General features: G+C 43.5%; 1 protein-coding gene across 1 annotated transcript in view; it reads left to right on the plus strand.

The window, feature by feature from the left end:
- si:dkey-228d14.5 (uncharacterized protein LOC796266 homolog) overlaps positions 1–19,167 on the plus strand; it is a 63,788-nt gene that overhangs the window by 30,218 nt on the left and 14,403 nt on the right. Inside the window, exons 2-3 of the mRNA XM_020520426.2 lie at positions 260–307; positions 1,906–1,977. Coding sequence (XP_020376015.2) covers positions 260–307; positions 1,906–1,977 — 120 coding nt within the window. The remainder of the gene's footprint in view (positions 1–259; positions 308–1,905; positions 1,978–19,167) is intronic.

Genomic DNA, 19,167 nt, shown 5'->3' on the forward strand with positions numbered 1-19,167 from the left:
CTCGATGAGACTGCCTTCAGCAACTCAACTCCAACAGAACAATATGCACGTTTTCAACTGACTGGCAGTACAACCCAAATCATGCAACTCAGTTTCCAAAACAGTTCTAATGAGCGAGAGGTGGAGAGGTGTAGGTCTAGAGTGAGTACTGCAATGAAGAAATGAACTGAAACTCGATTCCACTTAAAATGATCTGAGGTGTGTGAGCAGGCCAGCTGTTGTCATTTGTGCCTTGAATGATGTCTCTTTCTCTCGACAGGTATGGTCTAGCCCTGGCGAATGGCCATGTGTGCCCATTGTACAACTGGTAGGTTGCCATTTTTTTAATGTTATAATGAGGGGAGTAATTTGAAACAAAGGCCAGCTTGACTACAGTTGCTGCAACTGCCTGATGTCCTCTGTGCCCTGTTCTTAGGGTAATGCTGACCTCAGATACCAAGATATCCACTGAATTCTGAGAGCCCCGGTTATTGAAAACTACACCCACGGGGTTTGTTTTCTGAAGAAGGGTCTCGACCCAAAACATCAGCTTTCCTGCTCCTCTGATGCTGCCTGGCCTGCTGTGTTCCTCCAGCTCCACCTGTGTTAACCCACAGGGAGCTGCTCGATTGTGCCATGTCAAGATTTTTGGGTAGAAGGTGTTGGAATACGAAAAGGCAAAGGCGATGCCTTCACGTAGCCTTGGTCCCACCATGTGAAGTTATTGGGACAAAAAAACAGCCAAGGTGATCCAGAATTAAAATTACTCGAGCGGAGGTGGTTTACTTGTGTTAAACAGCTTCTACAGACTTCCTCTGCTGGTACAAATGACTACAGTAACTTCAAGTGAACAAAATGAATTTTTCAAAACATTATACAGAACCCTCTTCGGTGCTGTGCTCCGTTTTGAGGTTCACACCTTAGGAAGGGTGCATTGAATTTGAGGAGGGGACAGAAGGCAGGTTTAAGTTCTGTGGGCTGGCTGAATAAACTTGGCTTGTATTCCTCAGTATAGAAATTTGACAGGTGATCCCATCAAACTACTTAAATGATAGATTGGGAAAATCATTTTCCCTGGTTGGGATTCCTGGGCAAAGGGGGCACAAGCGTAAAGGTAGAAGTGGATGGTTCCAGAAAGACACCTTTTGCTCAAAGGATAATTGAAATCTGGAACTCTATCTCCCAAAGGGCTCTAGATACTGGGAACGTTGATAGTTTGAAGTTCAGATAGATAGGTGTTTTGCTGGGTAAGGGAATCAAAGAATATCAATCAAATTGATTAATGCTGATAAGGTGTGGGCCAGTATGATCTAAATGAATGGTCGAAAAGGTTGATGAATTGAATGGCCTACTCCTGCTCCTAATGTTCCTTGGATGTAAAATTAGATTGGAGATGGATCTAATGAGATTGGTTATTCCTTTAAACCAATTTCAGAGCTAAATGTTTATCATTCTTGGTTAGATCTGAACAGCTTAAAAACTGGAATTAAAACAGAGAATGCTGGAGAAACTCAGCAGGCTCTGGCAGCATCTGTGGAGGGAGAATCAGAGTTAACATTTCGAGACCAACGACTCTTCTTCAGAACTGAAGAGAAGTGGAAATGGTGTATGTTTAAGCTGTTGAAATCCGGGGGAGAAGCAAGTGAAGGCAGGAGAAGGATTGAGGGTGAGAGGGATTGTGGATCAATCATGTCAGCAGACAAAAGACAAAGGAGGTAGTAGTGGTTGTGGAGAAAAGCATGGCGTTGGTCAAGGGCAGTTGCTGAGTTTCTCTACCATTTCATGTGTTATTTTTTAATTTCAGCTGAACAACATCCTCAGTGTTCCATTTTTCTGTTTGGCTTGTTTGAATGTTTGTCATGGTGAAATGAGTGTGTTTGATGTGGAACGTGCTGTTTGAGTCAATGTCTGGTCTTTGTCCTGCAGGGTGTACAATCATTCCTGTTCTCCTGATGCCTCGGTGAGATGTTGCTCTATTCAAAACATGCCCTTCGTAAGGTAAGCTGACAGTCTGAGTGGTGACACCATGTGTAGGCTTGACACAACAAGAGGATACGTTCTCAGTAACTGCGCTTTGGCGGAAGAGATTGCGGTTTGATTTGATGGAGGGGTTTAAAAATATATGATGGAAACTGATGAGATAGGCTTATATAAATATGTGGATAAGCCTCTGAGGTGAGTTATGATATCGCTGTGACTTCAGCAGTTGTGATTTTGTGCTTGACTCAGATCTGTTGAGAGCTTGGAGCATGTAGTTCTATAACCCTGCCATCTGCAATAGCCAGTTACGAGGAAGTTTGTCATGAGCTAGGCTCTCAAATTTAACCTCCTTTCCCACCATGCGGAAGATTGAAACACCCCCTTGCTTCCCCTCTGAGTTGGAACCCTTTTCCAGTTGAGCTGATCAGTTCGCTGCTCACAAACCTATATTGAGTTTGGTTTATTTCTGCCATAACTGGGATGAAGGCCTGGATTGTCTCCCCAGGGGCATGGAACACAGGTTGGATCTGTTTTTGGGACCCGCACCCACCCATGAGAAAGGGAAACAGGAATGGTTGGGATTTTGACAGAATTGCCCTCTGAGGAAGGATGTAATGGGAAATATGAGACCGGGTGCTTCATGGTCTCCAACTTTCTAAAATCCTGCATCAAAACATGGCCTGACCTGGATGGAGGTGGTGGGGGGTGTCACAGCCCCTATAGGGACCTGTGGGATCACTTCTGCAGCCGGGCAAAGGGGCTTCTAAGGGCTACTGGGTGCCCATCACAAAGGGAACCTGGAGGTCAACTGGACAATCTTAACAGGCTCAGATTGGTTTCTGAATGAATTGGCCTCACCTCTTGTACAGGGGGACAGCCCCACAATATCCCCTCCCCTGTGCCACCTCTTCAAGATAGCCAAGGAGCGAGATGAGACTGGAGAGCTGGGTATACAGACTGGCAGGACTCTAGCTAAAGGCCGGCCACAGCATCTTTCTTTGGTGGGGTCACAAGAGGAGGCCAAATCAGTCTCACTCTGATTGTTCTGCATATTGACCCTCCACAAAGTGGAGTGCTTGTACTAATGGGGGTGTATGGATATTTGGAGTTGTTACTGAGATCCACTGGTGCTGCAGTTGTGTCAGCGTCGAATCAATTTAAGGTTGCCAATTTTGGCTGGACACGTTCTTGAAGGCTTTATCACATGATCTCCTGCCACATGGCCAATATTTTTTCAAGTCATAACATTGAAAGCAAGATGGAGGAAAATGAAAGTTAATACCTCTCCGACTTTTCTCGCCCGGTGGAAGTGTCCACGAAATGTATTTAGAATTCCTGAAGACCCCAGGGCAATCCTGGGGGGAATTTGGCATCTAAGATCTAAGCACTGGGGGCACATTTCTTTGGAACACCATATGCTGGTGAGTTCACCAAACCTAAGACCGCTGGTGATGTGGTAGAGAACACATTAACTCATTGATCACTCACCTTTGAACAAATAGATCAACCTCCAGCAGGATGATGCCTTTCTTGGTGGAGTTGGATGAGCCCTATACTGCCTTACAGCATGAACATGAAGAAGGTGGGGCCAGTGCCTTTAACAGTGGAGACGCCCATCTCAAAAATTAGTTTGTTATTGTGTCACGAAGAACGTAACAAAATTCTTAGTGTGGGTGGTTCTGGTTTTGTATGAACATTACTTAGAGACCTTTCTTGGGCAATGACTGCCTCTTTATGTCACCCTCTGTTACTTCTACCCTAAAGTGTAAATGCTGTGGCTTCAACAGCACTGGAGAGCTAAGATCATTAAGTATTAACTTGACTTGATGGGGAGCTGCTGGTAATGTTAACACAGGGATCTAGGAACATTCTCTGGGAGCTTAGGGTCAAATTCCACTACAGCTTGCTGTGTCAGCTTTATTTTCAAATGGCCATTTGGTCATGCAGACCTTGAATATTGCTGAAAAAAACTCACACATTATGTCCAAGACTTTTGTCTTCTATTCATCAGGACAATTTGCAAGAATATCATTTATGGGAGAAAGCCAACACTTGTACTGTATGAGAAGAAAGCATTGATCAGTTGACAAGTGGAGTTTGATTTATAGAAGCATTGCCCTGGAGAATGTTCCAGTCAATGATGATTGACTGTTTTGAATCTCAGATGCTTAATACGCAAGTACAGCAAATAATTAGGGAAGCTTATAAATTATTACATTTTATTGTGAGAGGATTTGAATATAAAGGTAGGAAGGTTATACTTCAGTTATAGAGGGCAGTCATAAAACCACATCTGGAGAATTTAAGGAAAGGCATGAATGCAGTTCAGAGAACGTTTACAGGCTAATACTTGGAATGAATGGACTATCTTATGAAGAAAGATTGGACAGACTGTGTTTGTATCTACTGGACGTTAGAAATAAAAGGCTTGATTTGATTGAAACATAAAATCCTGAGGGGTCTTGACTAGGTAGATGTAAAGAGGACATTTCCTTTTATAGAAGAATCTAGAATGAGTAGCCACTGTTTAAAAATCAGGAGTTGCCTCAGTAAAACAGAGATGAGGTGCTTTTTCACTCAGAGGGTTGAGAGTCATTGGAACTCTCTTCCTGAAAAGATGGTTGAAGTCTGGTCCTTGAATATTGCTCAAGAGACAAGGTGGAAAGATTCTTGTTAAACAATTGTGTGGAAGGTGGGAAAGAGGCAGTTGGGAATGTGGATTTGAAGTTATAATCTGTTCAGCTGTGAGCTTAGAGTAATATAGTCATACAGCACAGAAACAGACCCTATGGTTTGACCGGTCCATGCTGACCATAATCCAAAACTCAACGAGTCCCACTTGCCAGCATTTGGCCCATATCCCTCCAAGCACTTCTTATTCATATACTTATCCAAATGCCCTTTAAGCATTGTAACAGTACCTGCATCCACCACTTCTTTGGAAGTTCATTCCACACAAGAACAACACTGTGTAAAAAAACAAAGCTGCACATGTATTTTTAAATATTTCTCCTCTCACCCCTAGTCTCAAAATCCCCCACCCCAGGGAAAAGACACCTGCCATTCACCTTATCAATACTCCTCATGACTTTATAAACCTCTATGAGGTCACCTCTCAATCTTCTACGGTTCAGTGAAAGAAGCTGCAGCCAACCAGCCTCTCCCCATAACACAAACCCTCCATTCCCAGCAACATCTCTCCTGAAGCCTCTCCAGCTTAAAAATATACGTCCTATAACAGGGAGACCAGAACTGGACATAATACTCCAGAAGAGGCCTGACTGAAGTCCTGTACAGCCTCAACATAACGTCCCAACTCCTTCACTCAAAGGTCTGAGCAATGAAGACAAGCGTGCCAAACGCCTTCTGAACCATCCTATTTACATGTGACATAAACTTCGAGGAATTGTGTACTTGAACCCCTAGATCTCTCTTTCTACAGCACTAACCAAGGCCCTATATTTTATTGTATAAGCCCTGCCATGGTTTGTTTTATCAAAATGCAAATCTTGTATTTATTCAAATTAAGCTCCATCTGCCACTCTTCAGCCCATTGACCCCATTGATCAAGATCTCTTTGTAATCTGAGATAACCTTCTTCTTATTGAGTATTAGAGCAGACTGGAGGAGCTAAAAGGCCTATCCCTGCTCCTTGTTTTTTTATGTTCATAACTACCAAACCATTGAATTCAATTAATGAATCTGGAATCAAATGCTCATCTCAGCAGTGGTGGGCCTTACATTCTCTAATGCTATTTTTTATTATTATTTAATCATGGGATGAGGGGTGTTTCTGACTAGGCTAGCAATTATTGCCCACCCCAGAGGACAGTTAAGAGCCACCCACAATACAGTGGGTCTGGATTGGGAACGGAGTGCTGCCATCCTTCCCTTACATGTGACTCCAGACCCACAGCAATATGGTTGATTCTTAGCCACCCTCTGAAATGACTTGTCGAGCCGCTCAGTCCAAGGGCAATTAGGGTTGGGTCTTGGCAGTGAGACTCACATTCCATGAAAGAGAGAAACCAATATCTTGTGATATTAACTGAATAAAGTGTAGTAGGAACAGGAGAGTTGTTAAATTGTAAGAGATCTTTTGGTTCATTTTCCACCATCCTATTAGGCACATGTTATAACAGTGCAGTTGGTCATTGATCTTAATAATTCGGATCATAGGAAGAACGTTCATGGTGTAGGATAGCTGGTTGGAGACAGTTGTGGGAAACTGGGAAAACAGTGAAGAGCTGTGTTAGGGATGACTCCCTGCTGTTTTCCCACCAATAGGAATATATTCCAGAGGAGGACAGGAATATTGCCCACTGCCCGCTGCCCACTGATGGGATATGATAAACAATAATTAGGGGTGACTTTTCCACCTTGTGGACATTGTTCCAGCCATGGAGCACTTTCCTAGCATGTGGGAAGGTGGTCTTTTCAAGGCAATCTAGGATGGGGCAGGGAAGTCATCAGAATGGGCACCTCCAAGGAGGGTGATGCAGGCATCACACATGTTTGCAACGATTCGGAAAAAAATTTGCAGGGTGCCTATCCAATTGGAGGATCCTATCCTTTCGGCTAACAACCACTGCAGTAATAGCTCAGAGTATGCTTCTCTTCTTGGCTGTCGTCTGGGAGGATCAGGAGCTGTCCTCATTTAAAAGTAGCTCCGTCTAGTCTGGCTCATGGGAGGTAGGGGCCTAGCAGATCCATGTGGTCCCAATGCACATGGGAAAGTCCTTCCTATTGAGTGATGGAGCATAGAGGTAGCCAGTTGGCCCATCATTCCAATGTTGGCTCTTTGGGGGAGTTATCCCACACCTCTGCTCTTTTTCAATAGCCCTGTGAATTTTTTCGCTTCAGATATTTATCCAATTCTGTTTCAAATGTTATTATTGAATCAGCTCCAGGCAGTGTGCTGCGGATCACAGCAACGCAGTGTGTGTGTGTGAGTGCGTGTGTGTGTGTGCGTGCATGTGTGTTTGTGGGATCCGGCTGTGTGCAAGTTCACAGTGACAGAGTGAATTGATGGACCTGAGCCACAGAGGGCTGTTCCTGTTGTTTGCTGAGTGCAATGGACAGAATGGAATGACATGTGTCTGCAGTCAGCTGCACCCAGACGCAGTGGAAAAGCTGTTGCCTCTCAGTGCTCTGTGCATGTACTTGACATTCTGACGATGAGGCCAGAACAGATTTAATTTGAAACAGACAAATCTCAGGTTACTATGTAATCTGCTGTTTGCTGTATCCATGGCCACCTCGATGTTCTCCATCAATTGTCTTCCTTCATTCATCAGTCAGTCTTAGTTCTGCTATCAACACAAAGGAAGGTTTGTTAGAGTTTTACACTATTTAATAAAATAATGACTTTGTCATAGTAATAACTTCACCCTGATTACAGAAAGCAGGTTATAAGAGAGATTTGGGCTCAATGATCCTACAAGTGTGATCCTAAAAATTACTGTCTAATTATGTAATTCCCTGTCTATGCCCTTTCATCTGAGCCTGGAATCCTGTACATCAACCCGTCACTCTGTGCATCCCACTCGACCCTGTCCAACATGCCCTGGAAATGACTTGCATGGAACTGCACCCTTGCAAACATTCAAAGGACTCTCAATCCATAACATTTGTCCCGGGACTTCAATCATCTTTCTAAGATCTCCTAAAGCTGTGTTCGCTTGTAACTAAAACAGAAACAGAAATTGCTGGAGAAACTCAAAAGGTCTAGCAGCATCTGTGAAGAGAAAGCACAGTTTTCCAGCATCTGCAGTTCTTTATTTTTCAATTGTAACTATGTTCTCCTGCAACTGAACTGACCTGTTATTGCAATCTCTTGATACTGTGTTCTCCTGAAATTGAATTTTCCTGTAATTGCACTATCCTTGAACTGCTCTTTCCTATAACTGTGTTCTGCTATAGCTGTATTTTCCTCTAACTCCTATATTGCACTTTCCTATTACTGCCTTTTCTTGTAACTGTATTCTCCTTAGATTCTGATCTTCTATAATTGTGTTCTCTTTTAACTGCACTTTCCCATTACTGCATTCTCCTTGCACTGCACTGTGACAAAACTGCACTGTCCTGTATTCTGAAACTGCACTCTATTGTAATACAATTTTCCTAAAATTGTGAGCTCCTGCAACTGTGGTCTCCTGTAACAACATTCAGTTTTAACCATATTCTCCTCTAACTGTGATGACTGGTAACTGCATTCCCCTGTTAACATGTTCTATTACTGTAGTCTTGTATAACTGTGTTCTTCCTTAACTGCATTTTTCTATAACCACTTTCTCCTGTAACTGTTTTGCCGTATAAATATGTTCTTTTATAAGTGAATTCTTGTCCAATAGCTCTCTCCCATAACTGTGTTCTCCTACAGAGATAATAAGAACTGCCAATGCTGGAGTCAGAGATAACGCAGCATTTCTGAAGAAGGGTCCCGATCTGAAACATCAACTTTCCTACTCCTCTGATGGCCTGGCCTACTATGTTCCTCCAGCTCCACACTGTGTTATATCTGTGTCCTCCTACATCTGTGTTCTATAACAGCACTCTCACTGATCTACAATGTAACAAAGTAGTGCAGCTCTTTGTGTTCTGCAGCTGCATTTTCCTGTAACCATGTTCTCCTCTCACTGCATTACTGTATAACTACTCTCTGGTAGAACAATTCTCCCAAGTAATTGCTTGATTTTAAACTACTTTTAGCATTTGCTTGCATTCCTCCATAACTGTGTTCTCCTGTATCTCCACTCCCCTGTTACTGAATTTCTCATAACTGTGTTCACCTATATGTGTGCTCTCCTTTTCTGCACTTTCCTGTCACTGCGATCTCCTATTACCATGTTCTAACATAAATGCATTCTCCTCCAACTACAGTTAAATAAAACTGCACTGTCCCCTAATTCTGTTCTCCTGCTGCATTTTTTCATAATAGTGTTCTCCTTTAACTGTGTTCTCTAATAACAGCTTCCTCCTCTAACAATGTTGTAATAAAACTGCAAGGTTTTCTAAATGTGTCCTCCTGTAACCACATTCTCCTGTAGCTGTGATCTCCTATTACAGCACTCTCAACTATCTGCACTGAGGTAAAAGAATGCTCTCCAGTAACAGCTTCATCTTATGTCTGTACTTTTCTGTATTTGCATTGCCCTGTAATTGCATTCACTCATAACTCTGTTCTCCTGTAGCTGTGTTTTCCTATAACTGCATCTGCCTATAACTATATTCTCCTGATCTGTGTTCTACAACTGTTTTCTCCTGTAGTTGTGTTCTGTTGTATCCTCATACAGTCTAATTAAACACGATGTCTTCTGGCTGCATTCTCGTATAACTGCATTATCCTGTAACTGCGTTCTCATGTAACTGTGTTCTCATGTAACTGTGTTCTCCTAAACTGTTTTTTTTGTAATTCTGTTCTCCTACACTGCATCCTTCTGTAAGTACATTCTACTATTACTGTGGGGGAGGTGGTGGCCAAGTGGTATTATCGCTGGACTGTTAATTCAGAGACCCAGATAATGTCCTGGGGACCCAGGTTCAAATCCTGCCATGGCAGATGGTGGAATTTGAATTCAATAAATATCTGCAATTAAGAATCTGATGATGACTGTGAACCCATTGTTGATTGTCAGGAAAAACCCATCTGGTTCACTAATGTCCTTTAGGGAAGGAAACTGCCATCCTTACCTGGTCTGGCCTACATGTGACTCCAGACCGTCAGCAATGTGGTTGACTCTGAAATGCCATTTGGGCAATAAATGCTGCCTGGTCAGCAACACCCTGATCACACAAATGAACAAAGAAATTTTTTTAAAATTCCCCTATACCTGCATTCTAATATTCCTCTGTAACTGCTTTCTAAGATAGATGCCTTCATCTTGAGCGTTCTGAGGAAGGATCACTCGGCCCGAAATGTTAACTCTGATTTCTCACTGCAGATGCTGCTAGATCTGCTGAGCTTTTCTAGCAATTTCTGTTTTTGTGCCTTCTTCTATAATTCTGTTCCTATGTAAACACTCTCATAACAGTGTTAGAGTGTTCTCCTACAAGTATTTTCTTGTAACAGCATTCCCTGATAACTCATTCTCCTGTGACTGTGTTGTCCTATAAGTACATTCTCCTACTTCTGCATTTTACAGTAACTGCAATCTCCTCTAACAGTAATTCCAGCAGTCTCTGTGCTTATCGCAAATTCAATCATCTCATCCTCAACACTCCATGACCTCCACCCATATCTGAAATCTCCATGCCACTTATCCCATACAAGAATTCTGCATTTCTCGAATTCTCTGTCCTTGTGCACTCCTGACTTCCTTTTAGTTCCTTCAAAAAGCAGGTATAGCCACAATGGGCTGAATGGCCTCCTTTGGTGCTGTGTTTCTACCAAATGCACGAAAAGACACGAGGCACAAAACACAATGTATACACTGAAGGAAAATCTGGCACGGGGTTGTAGTGCAGGAGGCCAGATTAAAATGCTGAGGGACTGAAACAAAAGCAAAATTACAGCAAGCAATCAGGGAAACTAACAGAATATTTTTCAATTCAACATTTTTAAGGAAGAGTTGGAGAACTTCTTGTTAATCTAACAGGTGAAAGGTTATCAAGAGTAGTCAGGAATATGGATTTAAGGTTACAATCAGATCAGTCATGATTGTATTAAATGGTGGAGCACACTTGAAGAGCTGAATGGCCTATTCCTGCTCCTTGTTCATATGTAAGGTACTGTGGGTCCTGGAAATCTGAAAGCGGAATATAATTCTGGTGTTAACGTTGTCCCTGACCTATTGTCTCTACAGCTGTCATCACTTCCTTTGCCTTTAGTTCTGAGACACCTGTGACTCCTATCCTCACTCACTCTCTAAACCTTCCCTTCCTTCCACTTTGCTCACTGAAGAACACCAGTGATCCAGATTCTTATTGAACTGGCTGTGGTTATTCAGGGTGGGGATAGGGATCTGAGCGCCATGGTGAGATTAGTGGCGGAATTGGGCGAGAAGTGTGGTGAGGCCTAGCTTGAGGTCTGAGGCCTTATTAACAACTTGCCTCATTGCTTCCAATCTTACCAAATGCCCTAAGAAGCTGAGTGTCCACAATTTCTGCATGGTAATCCAGGAGGAGACCTGGCAGATTCAGCTCGCCATTTGTTCTGAAGGATCTCCGTACTGGACTCCGAACACCAACATCCGATATATGCAGCATCACGGTACATTGCCAATTCACTTACAATAAGCTTCTCAATTCAGTGCTGCACCTCAGGATGCACTGGCATCCATTATTGTAACACTGCAGCAAGGACACTGTGTGTTCAGGAACACACGTGGACAGCTCAGGGACTAGACCAGGCTGCATCTCCAGGCTGCTCTCGCTTGGTCTCTTTGTGGTCACTCACTCTGACCTTACCTGGATCCTCACTGCACCCCTGCCTTGCCTTTTTGCACCTTGCCCCCTCAGCCAGAGAAGCCAGGCTCACAGTATGACTGTCTTGCCATGCTGTTTGGGGCTAGGAACACAAATGAGATTGGGATGAGCTGAAATGTTTGGAGGGTAGAGGATGGAAGGTTGTTTGGATAGTGGTTGTCAAACACACTGTAAAATACCCATGAGACTAAAATTATTCATTAATTCATTTTTTTCCCTGGGGTATAGAAGGTTGAGGGGTGACTTTGTAAAGTTTTATAAAATCATGAGGGGTATAGATGAGGTGAATAGCAAAGGTCTTTTCTCTAAAGTGGGAAGTTCAAAACTAGGGGGTATATTATTAACATGAGAGGAGAAAAATTTAAAAGGGACCTGAGGGTCAATTTTTTTCACACAGAGGATGATTCTTGTGTGGAATCAATTTCCAGAGTAAATGGTGCATGCAAGTACAGTTGCAACATTCAAATGACATGTTGAGCAAGTACATGAATAGGGAAGGTTTAGAGGGATATGGGCCAACACAGGCAAATGAGACTAGTTTAATTTGGGAAATGTGTTCGGCATGGACGAGTTGGACCAAAGGGACTGATTCTGTGCTGTATGACTCTTTGCGAATAATAATGGTATAGACAAGCATTTCAGCAGTGTATCAGCTGGTGCAGACACAAAGGTAATGACATGGAGTTGGAAAATATTGGCTTGGGATTATAAAATGACCAGAAGGTCATCTTTGGCTTAAAATGGACGCCAATGCTGAGGACATTCAGCCCAAGGGAGAGAGTGGGAGTGAACCTGATCATACAAACGAGATTATGTATGACGAGTTGGAAGAAAATAGTAAATGTTCAATTTTTTGTGAAGGAATTGGCAAAACAATCTAGGGAGAATGTGTGTTAAACAAAGGGTTGCAGACTGTCCTACAAAGAGAGATTGGGCAAATGGACCTGCATTCTCTAGACTATTAAAGACTGAGAGGTATTGGAGAGAAGATGGTGGCACTTGCATTGGCAGAGTGGAAAAGTTCACTGACCGACTTCCCATGCTGGGAATTCCTCCAGATAGCTGAGACTGCACTGACCCAGGTGCCAATCTCAGACTGGACTGCCATGGCCTTTTGAGGTGGTCCTGGGGAAGAGGGCATCCTTGCTCTTCACCATCCCACCCACCAGCTCCTCCGGGACCCTGCCTGCTCAATGGGCTCTGATACCCACCTTCCATCTGCCATATCTGGGTCAAATCTTAGGAGCTGTGCAGGATAGCCCCAGACTGACAATACTTGTATGGGGGCACAATGGGTTTGTAAAGACGCCAAACATACAGGTCAATTCTGAGATATCCAGGCAGAGGCGAGTTGTTCCGGGAACAGTATGTGGTAAGATGGAATCTAAAATTGGGCGACTGGATCACCATAGGGAAGGGGCTGGTAGTTAATGAGGTGACTTTGGTAAAATAAGTTGAGAAAACTCACCAAGTCTTGCGATGGGAAACCCACTAAAAAAACTGATGCAACTCATACTTAGGACAAAAAAAGTGTAAGATTCAGCAAACATTCACCATGGGGCTGACCCTTTAATTCCACAGTATTTTGACTAAATTCGAACTGTTACCATCTGCCATGGTGGGATTTGGACATACAGCCCGATACAATTAGTGACAGATGTTAGATTACTAGGCCTACACCATTGCCTCCACACCACAGTGCTACTGCACACTTTAGGAAAGACTTGTACGTTCTTGTGGATCCTCTATTCTTAGGCTCCCCTGAACTGCTTGAAAGCCATTGAATTACTTTTGTTATAGAGGAGGAAATGCAGCAACTATCTTTCAAATGTCAAGGTCCAAAAAACAGCAATCAGAGATAAACATTTGTCTGAGTTTAGTGGTGTTGATTGAAGGTTATATGTTGGCTATTGCATTAAAAGAGCTCCTCTGCTGTACTTTACTGGAAATCACATCCCCTGAACAAGGCAAGTTTAGGCCCAGTACGAGACCTGGTGGCATCGGCAGCATCGGCGAGATGGACCTGAACCAGACTTGTGGTAGCGGCATAGTCAAGTTTGGGCCAATGAGGAATCTGTGACGGCTGCATTGGTGAGGTCCAGCGAGGATTCAGATTGGTGGGAGCGTCGGTGGAGGTGAAATGGTGCCAAAGAATGGTGGAAGCATGGCAAGGAGGACTCATGGCTGGCCACCAGGCCCATGGGTGAGCACCTAACAAGAAGAACTGTAAAGTTGAACACTATTTCTTTATTTCTTAGAGATAGCAAGAACTGCAGATGCTGGTGTCAAGACATAACACAGTATGGAGCTGGAAGAACACTGCAGGCCAGGCAAGCAGCAGAGGAGCAGGAAAGTTGACATTTTGGGTCGGGACTTCATTTCTGAAGAAGGGTCCCAACCCAAAATGTCAACTTTCCTGCTCCTCTGATGGTGCCTGTTCTGCTGTGTTCTTCCAGCTCCATACTGTGTCATTTCTTTATTTTTTTGCCTTTATGTTCTGCGTTTTAAGATGGCGCCAGAGACTGGCAACACTACACAACACTTTGCAATGCATTTTGCAACAAAATATATTTGACAATAAACCAAATCACATCAAATAAATAAATCAAATCAAATGTTTAATATATCACTTGTGGCTGAGGTTTCATTTGCAAGTTGTTAGCTCCCACAGTTCGGTATGCTTTCTGTTCTCCACTGAAGTGTTAACCTAGGTTTTGTTATAATATCCAGCAGTGTGGCATGAGCCCATGACCTTCTGGCTTAGAGACTTGTTTTGAGTTCTGTACATGAAATTATATCACTAATTTAATCAGACTGCCTTGAAACAAGGCCTGTTTGGAGTTTGACATGCAACAATGTTCAACAGACCTCGGCAAATCTCAGTGATTTCATGTAACTTCCAAAAAAAAGATTGTTCTTGAAACTTTCTCTGCCTCCTCACCCCCACACCCTACCCTACTGTCCCCCTTCTCCTATTGTCTTACATCAGTTTGGGCCAAACTACCACTTTTACGCCTCAATTTCTTATCTTCTCCTGTTTTCGCCACCTTTCTTTCTAATTTCGCATTTGTACACACTTGTCCTTTTTTCCTTAAAAGAATCAATTTTAAAAGGCTGGCGGCTATGACTCAGTGTTAAGCAAATCTGCCTCTTAAAAAGTTGTGGTTCCAAATCACACTGTATCTGGCCTGCTACCTCAGTACTGAGAGAGTGCCAAATTTCAGATGAGACATCAATTCATCTTTCTCAGATGAACATAAATGATCGTACATGTCATATTTTCAAGACTGAAATCAAGTTTTAATCAGTAAGGGAATCAAGGGTCATGGGGAAAAGACAAGAAAGTAGAGTTGAGGATTATCAGGTCAGCTATGATTTAATTTGAGTGGTGGAGCAGATTTGATGGACTGAGTGGCCTATTTCTGTTCCTACAGGTTATCTCAGGGTGAAGAAGAGCAGGCCAACTCTCCCTGGTGTCTTGCTGGACATTTATCGCTCAATTATAAAGACACAGAAACAGATTATCTGGTTATTGTCATGTTGCTGTTTGTGGGCTATTGCAGTGCACACCTTACTGTGTTTACCAATGTTAGCTCTCATTGTTTTACCCACAGTGTGGAACTCCGGGGTTGTGCACAGCAGAGGCTTCTGGAAGCAGATTGTCATACCCATCGGTGTGCATAGAACCTTCCTCCCAACACTGGCTGCACTTCACAAAAGTGTTACAGCACAGAAGGAGGCCATTTGGCTCCCCCCATCCTGCCTGTACCAGCTCTTCAAATGGGCATCATTCCCCAGTGCCATTCTCCTACCTTTCACCATTATTTTTGTCCATATAATCATCCAATGTTCTTTTGCTGTTCATACACTTTGTGGCTTTCTGGCCACATGAAAAGATATTGAGTAACTCCAGTTCCTCCTTAAAATGGTCTAATAGAATGTTTAAAAATGATATATTGAGGCCTTCCCTCACTCCCTCCCTCCCTACCTCCTCCATCTGCTTACACACTGACTGATGAAGACTGACATTGGAAACTGGGTTTGGGTATTGTGATAGGATCAGGAAGGCGGGTGGGCATCTTTTCATAAAACCATAAGACATAGGAGGAGAATTAAGCCATTCAGTCTGCTCTGCCATTCAATCATAACTCATATGTCTCGCCACTCCAACATATGATGAATGTACCACATAAAGATTTTCTTTCTTTTTATTCATAGAATCCCTACAGTGTGGAAGCAGGCCATTCGGCCTATCAAGTCCATGCCCAACCCTCCAAAGAGCATCCCACCCAGGCCCACCCCTCTACCCTCTCCCTGCAACCCTACATGGCTAATCCATCTACCCTGCACATCTTCAGACTGATGGAGGAAGCCGGAGCACCCGGAGGAAACCCACACAGACACAGGGAGAATGTGCAAACTCCACAAATAGTCACCCGAGGGTGGAATCAAACCTGGGTCCCTAGGTGTTTTGAGGCAGCGATGCTAACCACTGAGCCACCATGCTGACCCAAATCCTCTTAATGATATTTCTGTCCTAGTGTTTTACTTCCTCTTTTCATCTTTTTCACCTTGAGCTAACTCAAACAGCCTGTTTCTCTTTCTTTCTGTCCCCCTACCCCACTACTTTCTGTTTCTCTCTCACTCTCTCTTTCTCTCTCTCTCTCTCTCCATCCCACTACTCCTTACTCAGAAGAACTGGTAATGGGATAAGAAGTGTACAGTGCAGGACTTGTTTTTCTGGGGAGACTGTTTCAGTCGTGGATTTAACCTGCATGTTACAGATGTTTTGTGAAACTGTGTGCCTAGTATTGAGCTCTCCTAATGGAAGTCAGGACACAAATGAGCTAGGAAGTATTACATGGCTCTTTCCATCAGGATAGAGCTTTAGTAAATGACCCCATACAGTATGGATCCACCCTATATAAAGGCTATGAATATTGTATATAATGCAATGATTTTGTACTATTTGACAATTTCATAGAAATAATTGTGGGGGTGAATTATGTATAATGTTCCCAGAGGTGGAAAGGATAAGGAGGTCGAGAAAGTCACATTATTGGAAGATACAGGTCAAGTTGAGTGAAAGAACAAAGGAGTCTCATGGAACAAATACACCAATTATTTCACTGGAGGTTGTTCAGAGAAGGCTCACTAGGATAATCCCCAGTAATGAGAGATTGCCTTATAAGTAAAGGTTAAACCAGTTGGGACTCTACGCATTAGAATTTAGGAGAACGAAATGGGATCTTATTGAAATGTATAGGATTCTTAAGGGGCTTGACAAGGTAAATTCTGAGAGGATGTTTCCCCTCATGGGAGAGTCTAGGACCAGAGAGCATAGTCTCAGAATTAGAGGGCACCAATTTAAGACTGAGATGAGGAGGAATTTCTTCTCTCAGAGCATTGTGAGTCTTTAGAACTCCTTGCCACAGAGAGCAGTGGGGGTCGGGAAGGAGGCATAGTCCCTGTGTATATTTTTTGAGGTAGATAGATTTTTGATCAGTCGGGGAATCAGGATTCACAGGGAAATGGCAGGAAAGTGGACGTGCGGAGTGTCGGATCAGCCATGATCCTATTGAATGGTGGAGCAGGTTCAAGGGGCCGAATGGCCTAAATCTTTTCCTATTCCTTTTGGTCAACATTGTTCCATAGCCCTGGAAAGCCCTTAAAAAAGAATGAAACTAACCAAAGCGAGTGAAGTGTAAAGTACAAACGTTGTGCCAGGTTGTTACTTAGACTACTGAGTGTATTCTGTTTGCTGTACTATAAAAGAATATAAATGCACTAGAGGGGGTTCAGAGAAAATTTACAAGGATGATCTCAGAAATGTGAGAGCTTATATGTCAGAAAAGATTCAACAAGCTGGACATTTTTTGTCTTGACAAAAGAAAGCTGAGAGATAATTTAATAAATGTCTTTAAAATGATGATAGCATGGATACAGACAAGAATATTCCCTCTTACAGAGAACATACAAACATACAAATGAGAAGCAAGAGTAGGCCAATTGTCCACTCGAATCTGCTTCATCAATCGACAAGATCATGGCTGAACTGATTACTCAATATTCCCCACTACCCCAGTATCCTTTCACTTCCCTTTGCTCATCAAGAGTTTATCTACCTTTGCCTCAAAAATGTTCGAATACTCTACTTCCACTGCCTTTGAGGAAGAGAGTTTCAAAGACTTACAATCCTTTTTGAGAAAGAAATTCTCCTCATCCTGGTCTTATACAGTTAATGGTAGAACCCTGGGGAGTGTTGACAAAAAAGAGACCTAGGGGTGCAGGTGTATAGTTCCTTGAAAGTGGAATCGCAGATAAACATGGTGGTGAATAAGGCATTTGGCACACTTGACTTCATTGCTCAGACCATTGAGTGTAGGAGCTGGGATGTCATGTTGCTGCTGTACAGGACATTGTTGAGAGATAGTAGGAACTGCAGATGCTGGAGAATCTGAGATAACAAGGTGTAGAGCTGGATGAACACAGCAGGCCAAGCAGCATCATAGGAGCAGGAAGGCTGACGTTTTGGGCCTAGACCCTTCTTCAGAAATGGGGGAAGGGAAGGCTGTTCTGAAATAAATTGGGAGAGAGGGGGAGGCAGATAGAAGATGGATAAAGGAGGAGATAGGTGGAGAGGAGACAGACAGGTCAAAGAGGCGGGGATGGAGCCAGTAAAGGTGAGTGTAGGTGGGGAGTTAGGAAGGGGATAGGTCAGTCCAGGGAGGACGGACAGGTCAAGGGGGTGGATTGAGGCTAGTAGGTAGGAGATGGGGGTGGGGCTTGAGGTGGGAGGAGGGAATAGGTGGGAGAGAGGACAGGTTAGGGAGGCAGGGACAAGCTGGGCTGGCTTTGGGATGCGGTTGGGGGAGGGGAGATTTTGAAGCTTGTGAAGTCCACATTGATACCATTAGCTGCAGGGTTCCCAAGCGGAATATGAGGTGTTGTTCCTGCAACCTTCGGGTGGCATCGTTGTGGCACTGCAGGAGGCCCAGGATGGACATGTCGTCTTAGGAATGGGAGGGGGAGTTGAAATGGTTTGCGACTGGGAGGTGCAGTTGTTTGTTGCGAACCGAGCGTAGGTGTTCCGTAAAGTGGTCCCCAAGCCTCCACTTGGTTTCCCTGATGTAGAGGAGGCTACAACGGGAACAGCGGATACAGTATACCACGTTAGCAGATGTGCAGGTGAACATCTGCTTGATGTGGAAGGTCTTCTTGGGGCCTGGGATGGGGGTGAAAGGGGAGGTGTAGGGGCATGTGTAGCACTTCCTGCGGTTGCAGGGAAAAGTGCCAGGTGTGCTGGGACATTGTTGAGGCCACTTTTAGAATACTACTTGCAATTCTGGTCACCCTTCTACAGGAAGGATGTTGCTAAATTTGAGTGGGTGCAGAAAAGATTTACAAGGATTTTGCTGGGACTGGAGAGTTTGACTATAGGGAGAGGCTGAATAGGCTGGGTTTTTTTTCCCTGGAGCTGGTTCAAGTTTACAAAATCATGAGGGGCATGGAAAGGGTGAATAGGCATTGTCTTTTTCCTAGTTTAGGGGAGTCCAAGCTAGAGGGCATAGGTTTAAGGTGAGAGGGGCAAATTTTAGAAAGGACCTGAGGAGTACCTTTTTCAGCAGAAGGTGGTGCGTGTATAGAACGAGCTGCCAGAGGAAGTGATGAAGGTGGGTACAATTATAATATTTCATAGAGTCATAGAGTCAAACAGCACGGCAACAAATCCTTTGGTCCAACCAGTCCGTGCTGAACATAATCCCAAACTAAACTAGTCCC

This window comes from Rhincodon typus, chromosome 34 (assembly GCF_021869965.1).
Source record: "Rhincodon typus isolate 14 chromosome 34, sRhiTyp1.1, whole genome shotgun sequence".
Taxonomy (NCBI): domain Eukaryota; kingdom Metazoa; phylum Chordata; class Chondrichthyes; order Orectolobiformes; family Rhincodontidae; genus Rhincodon; species Rhincodon typus.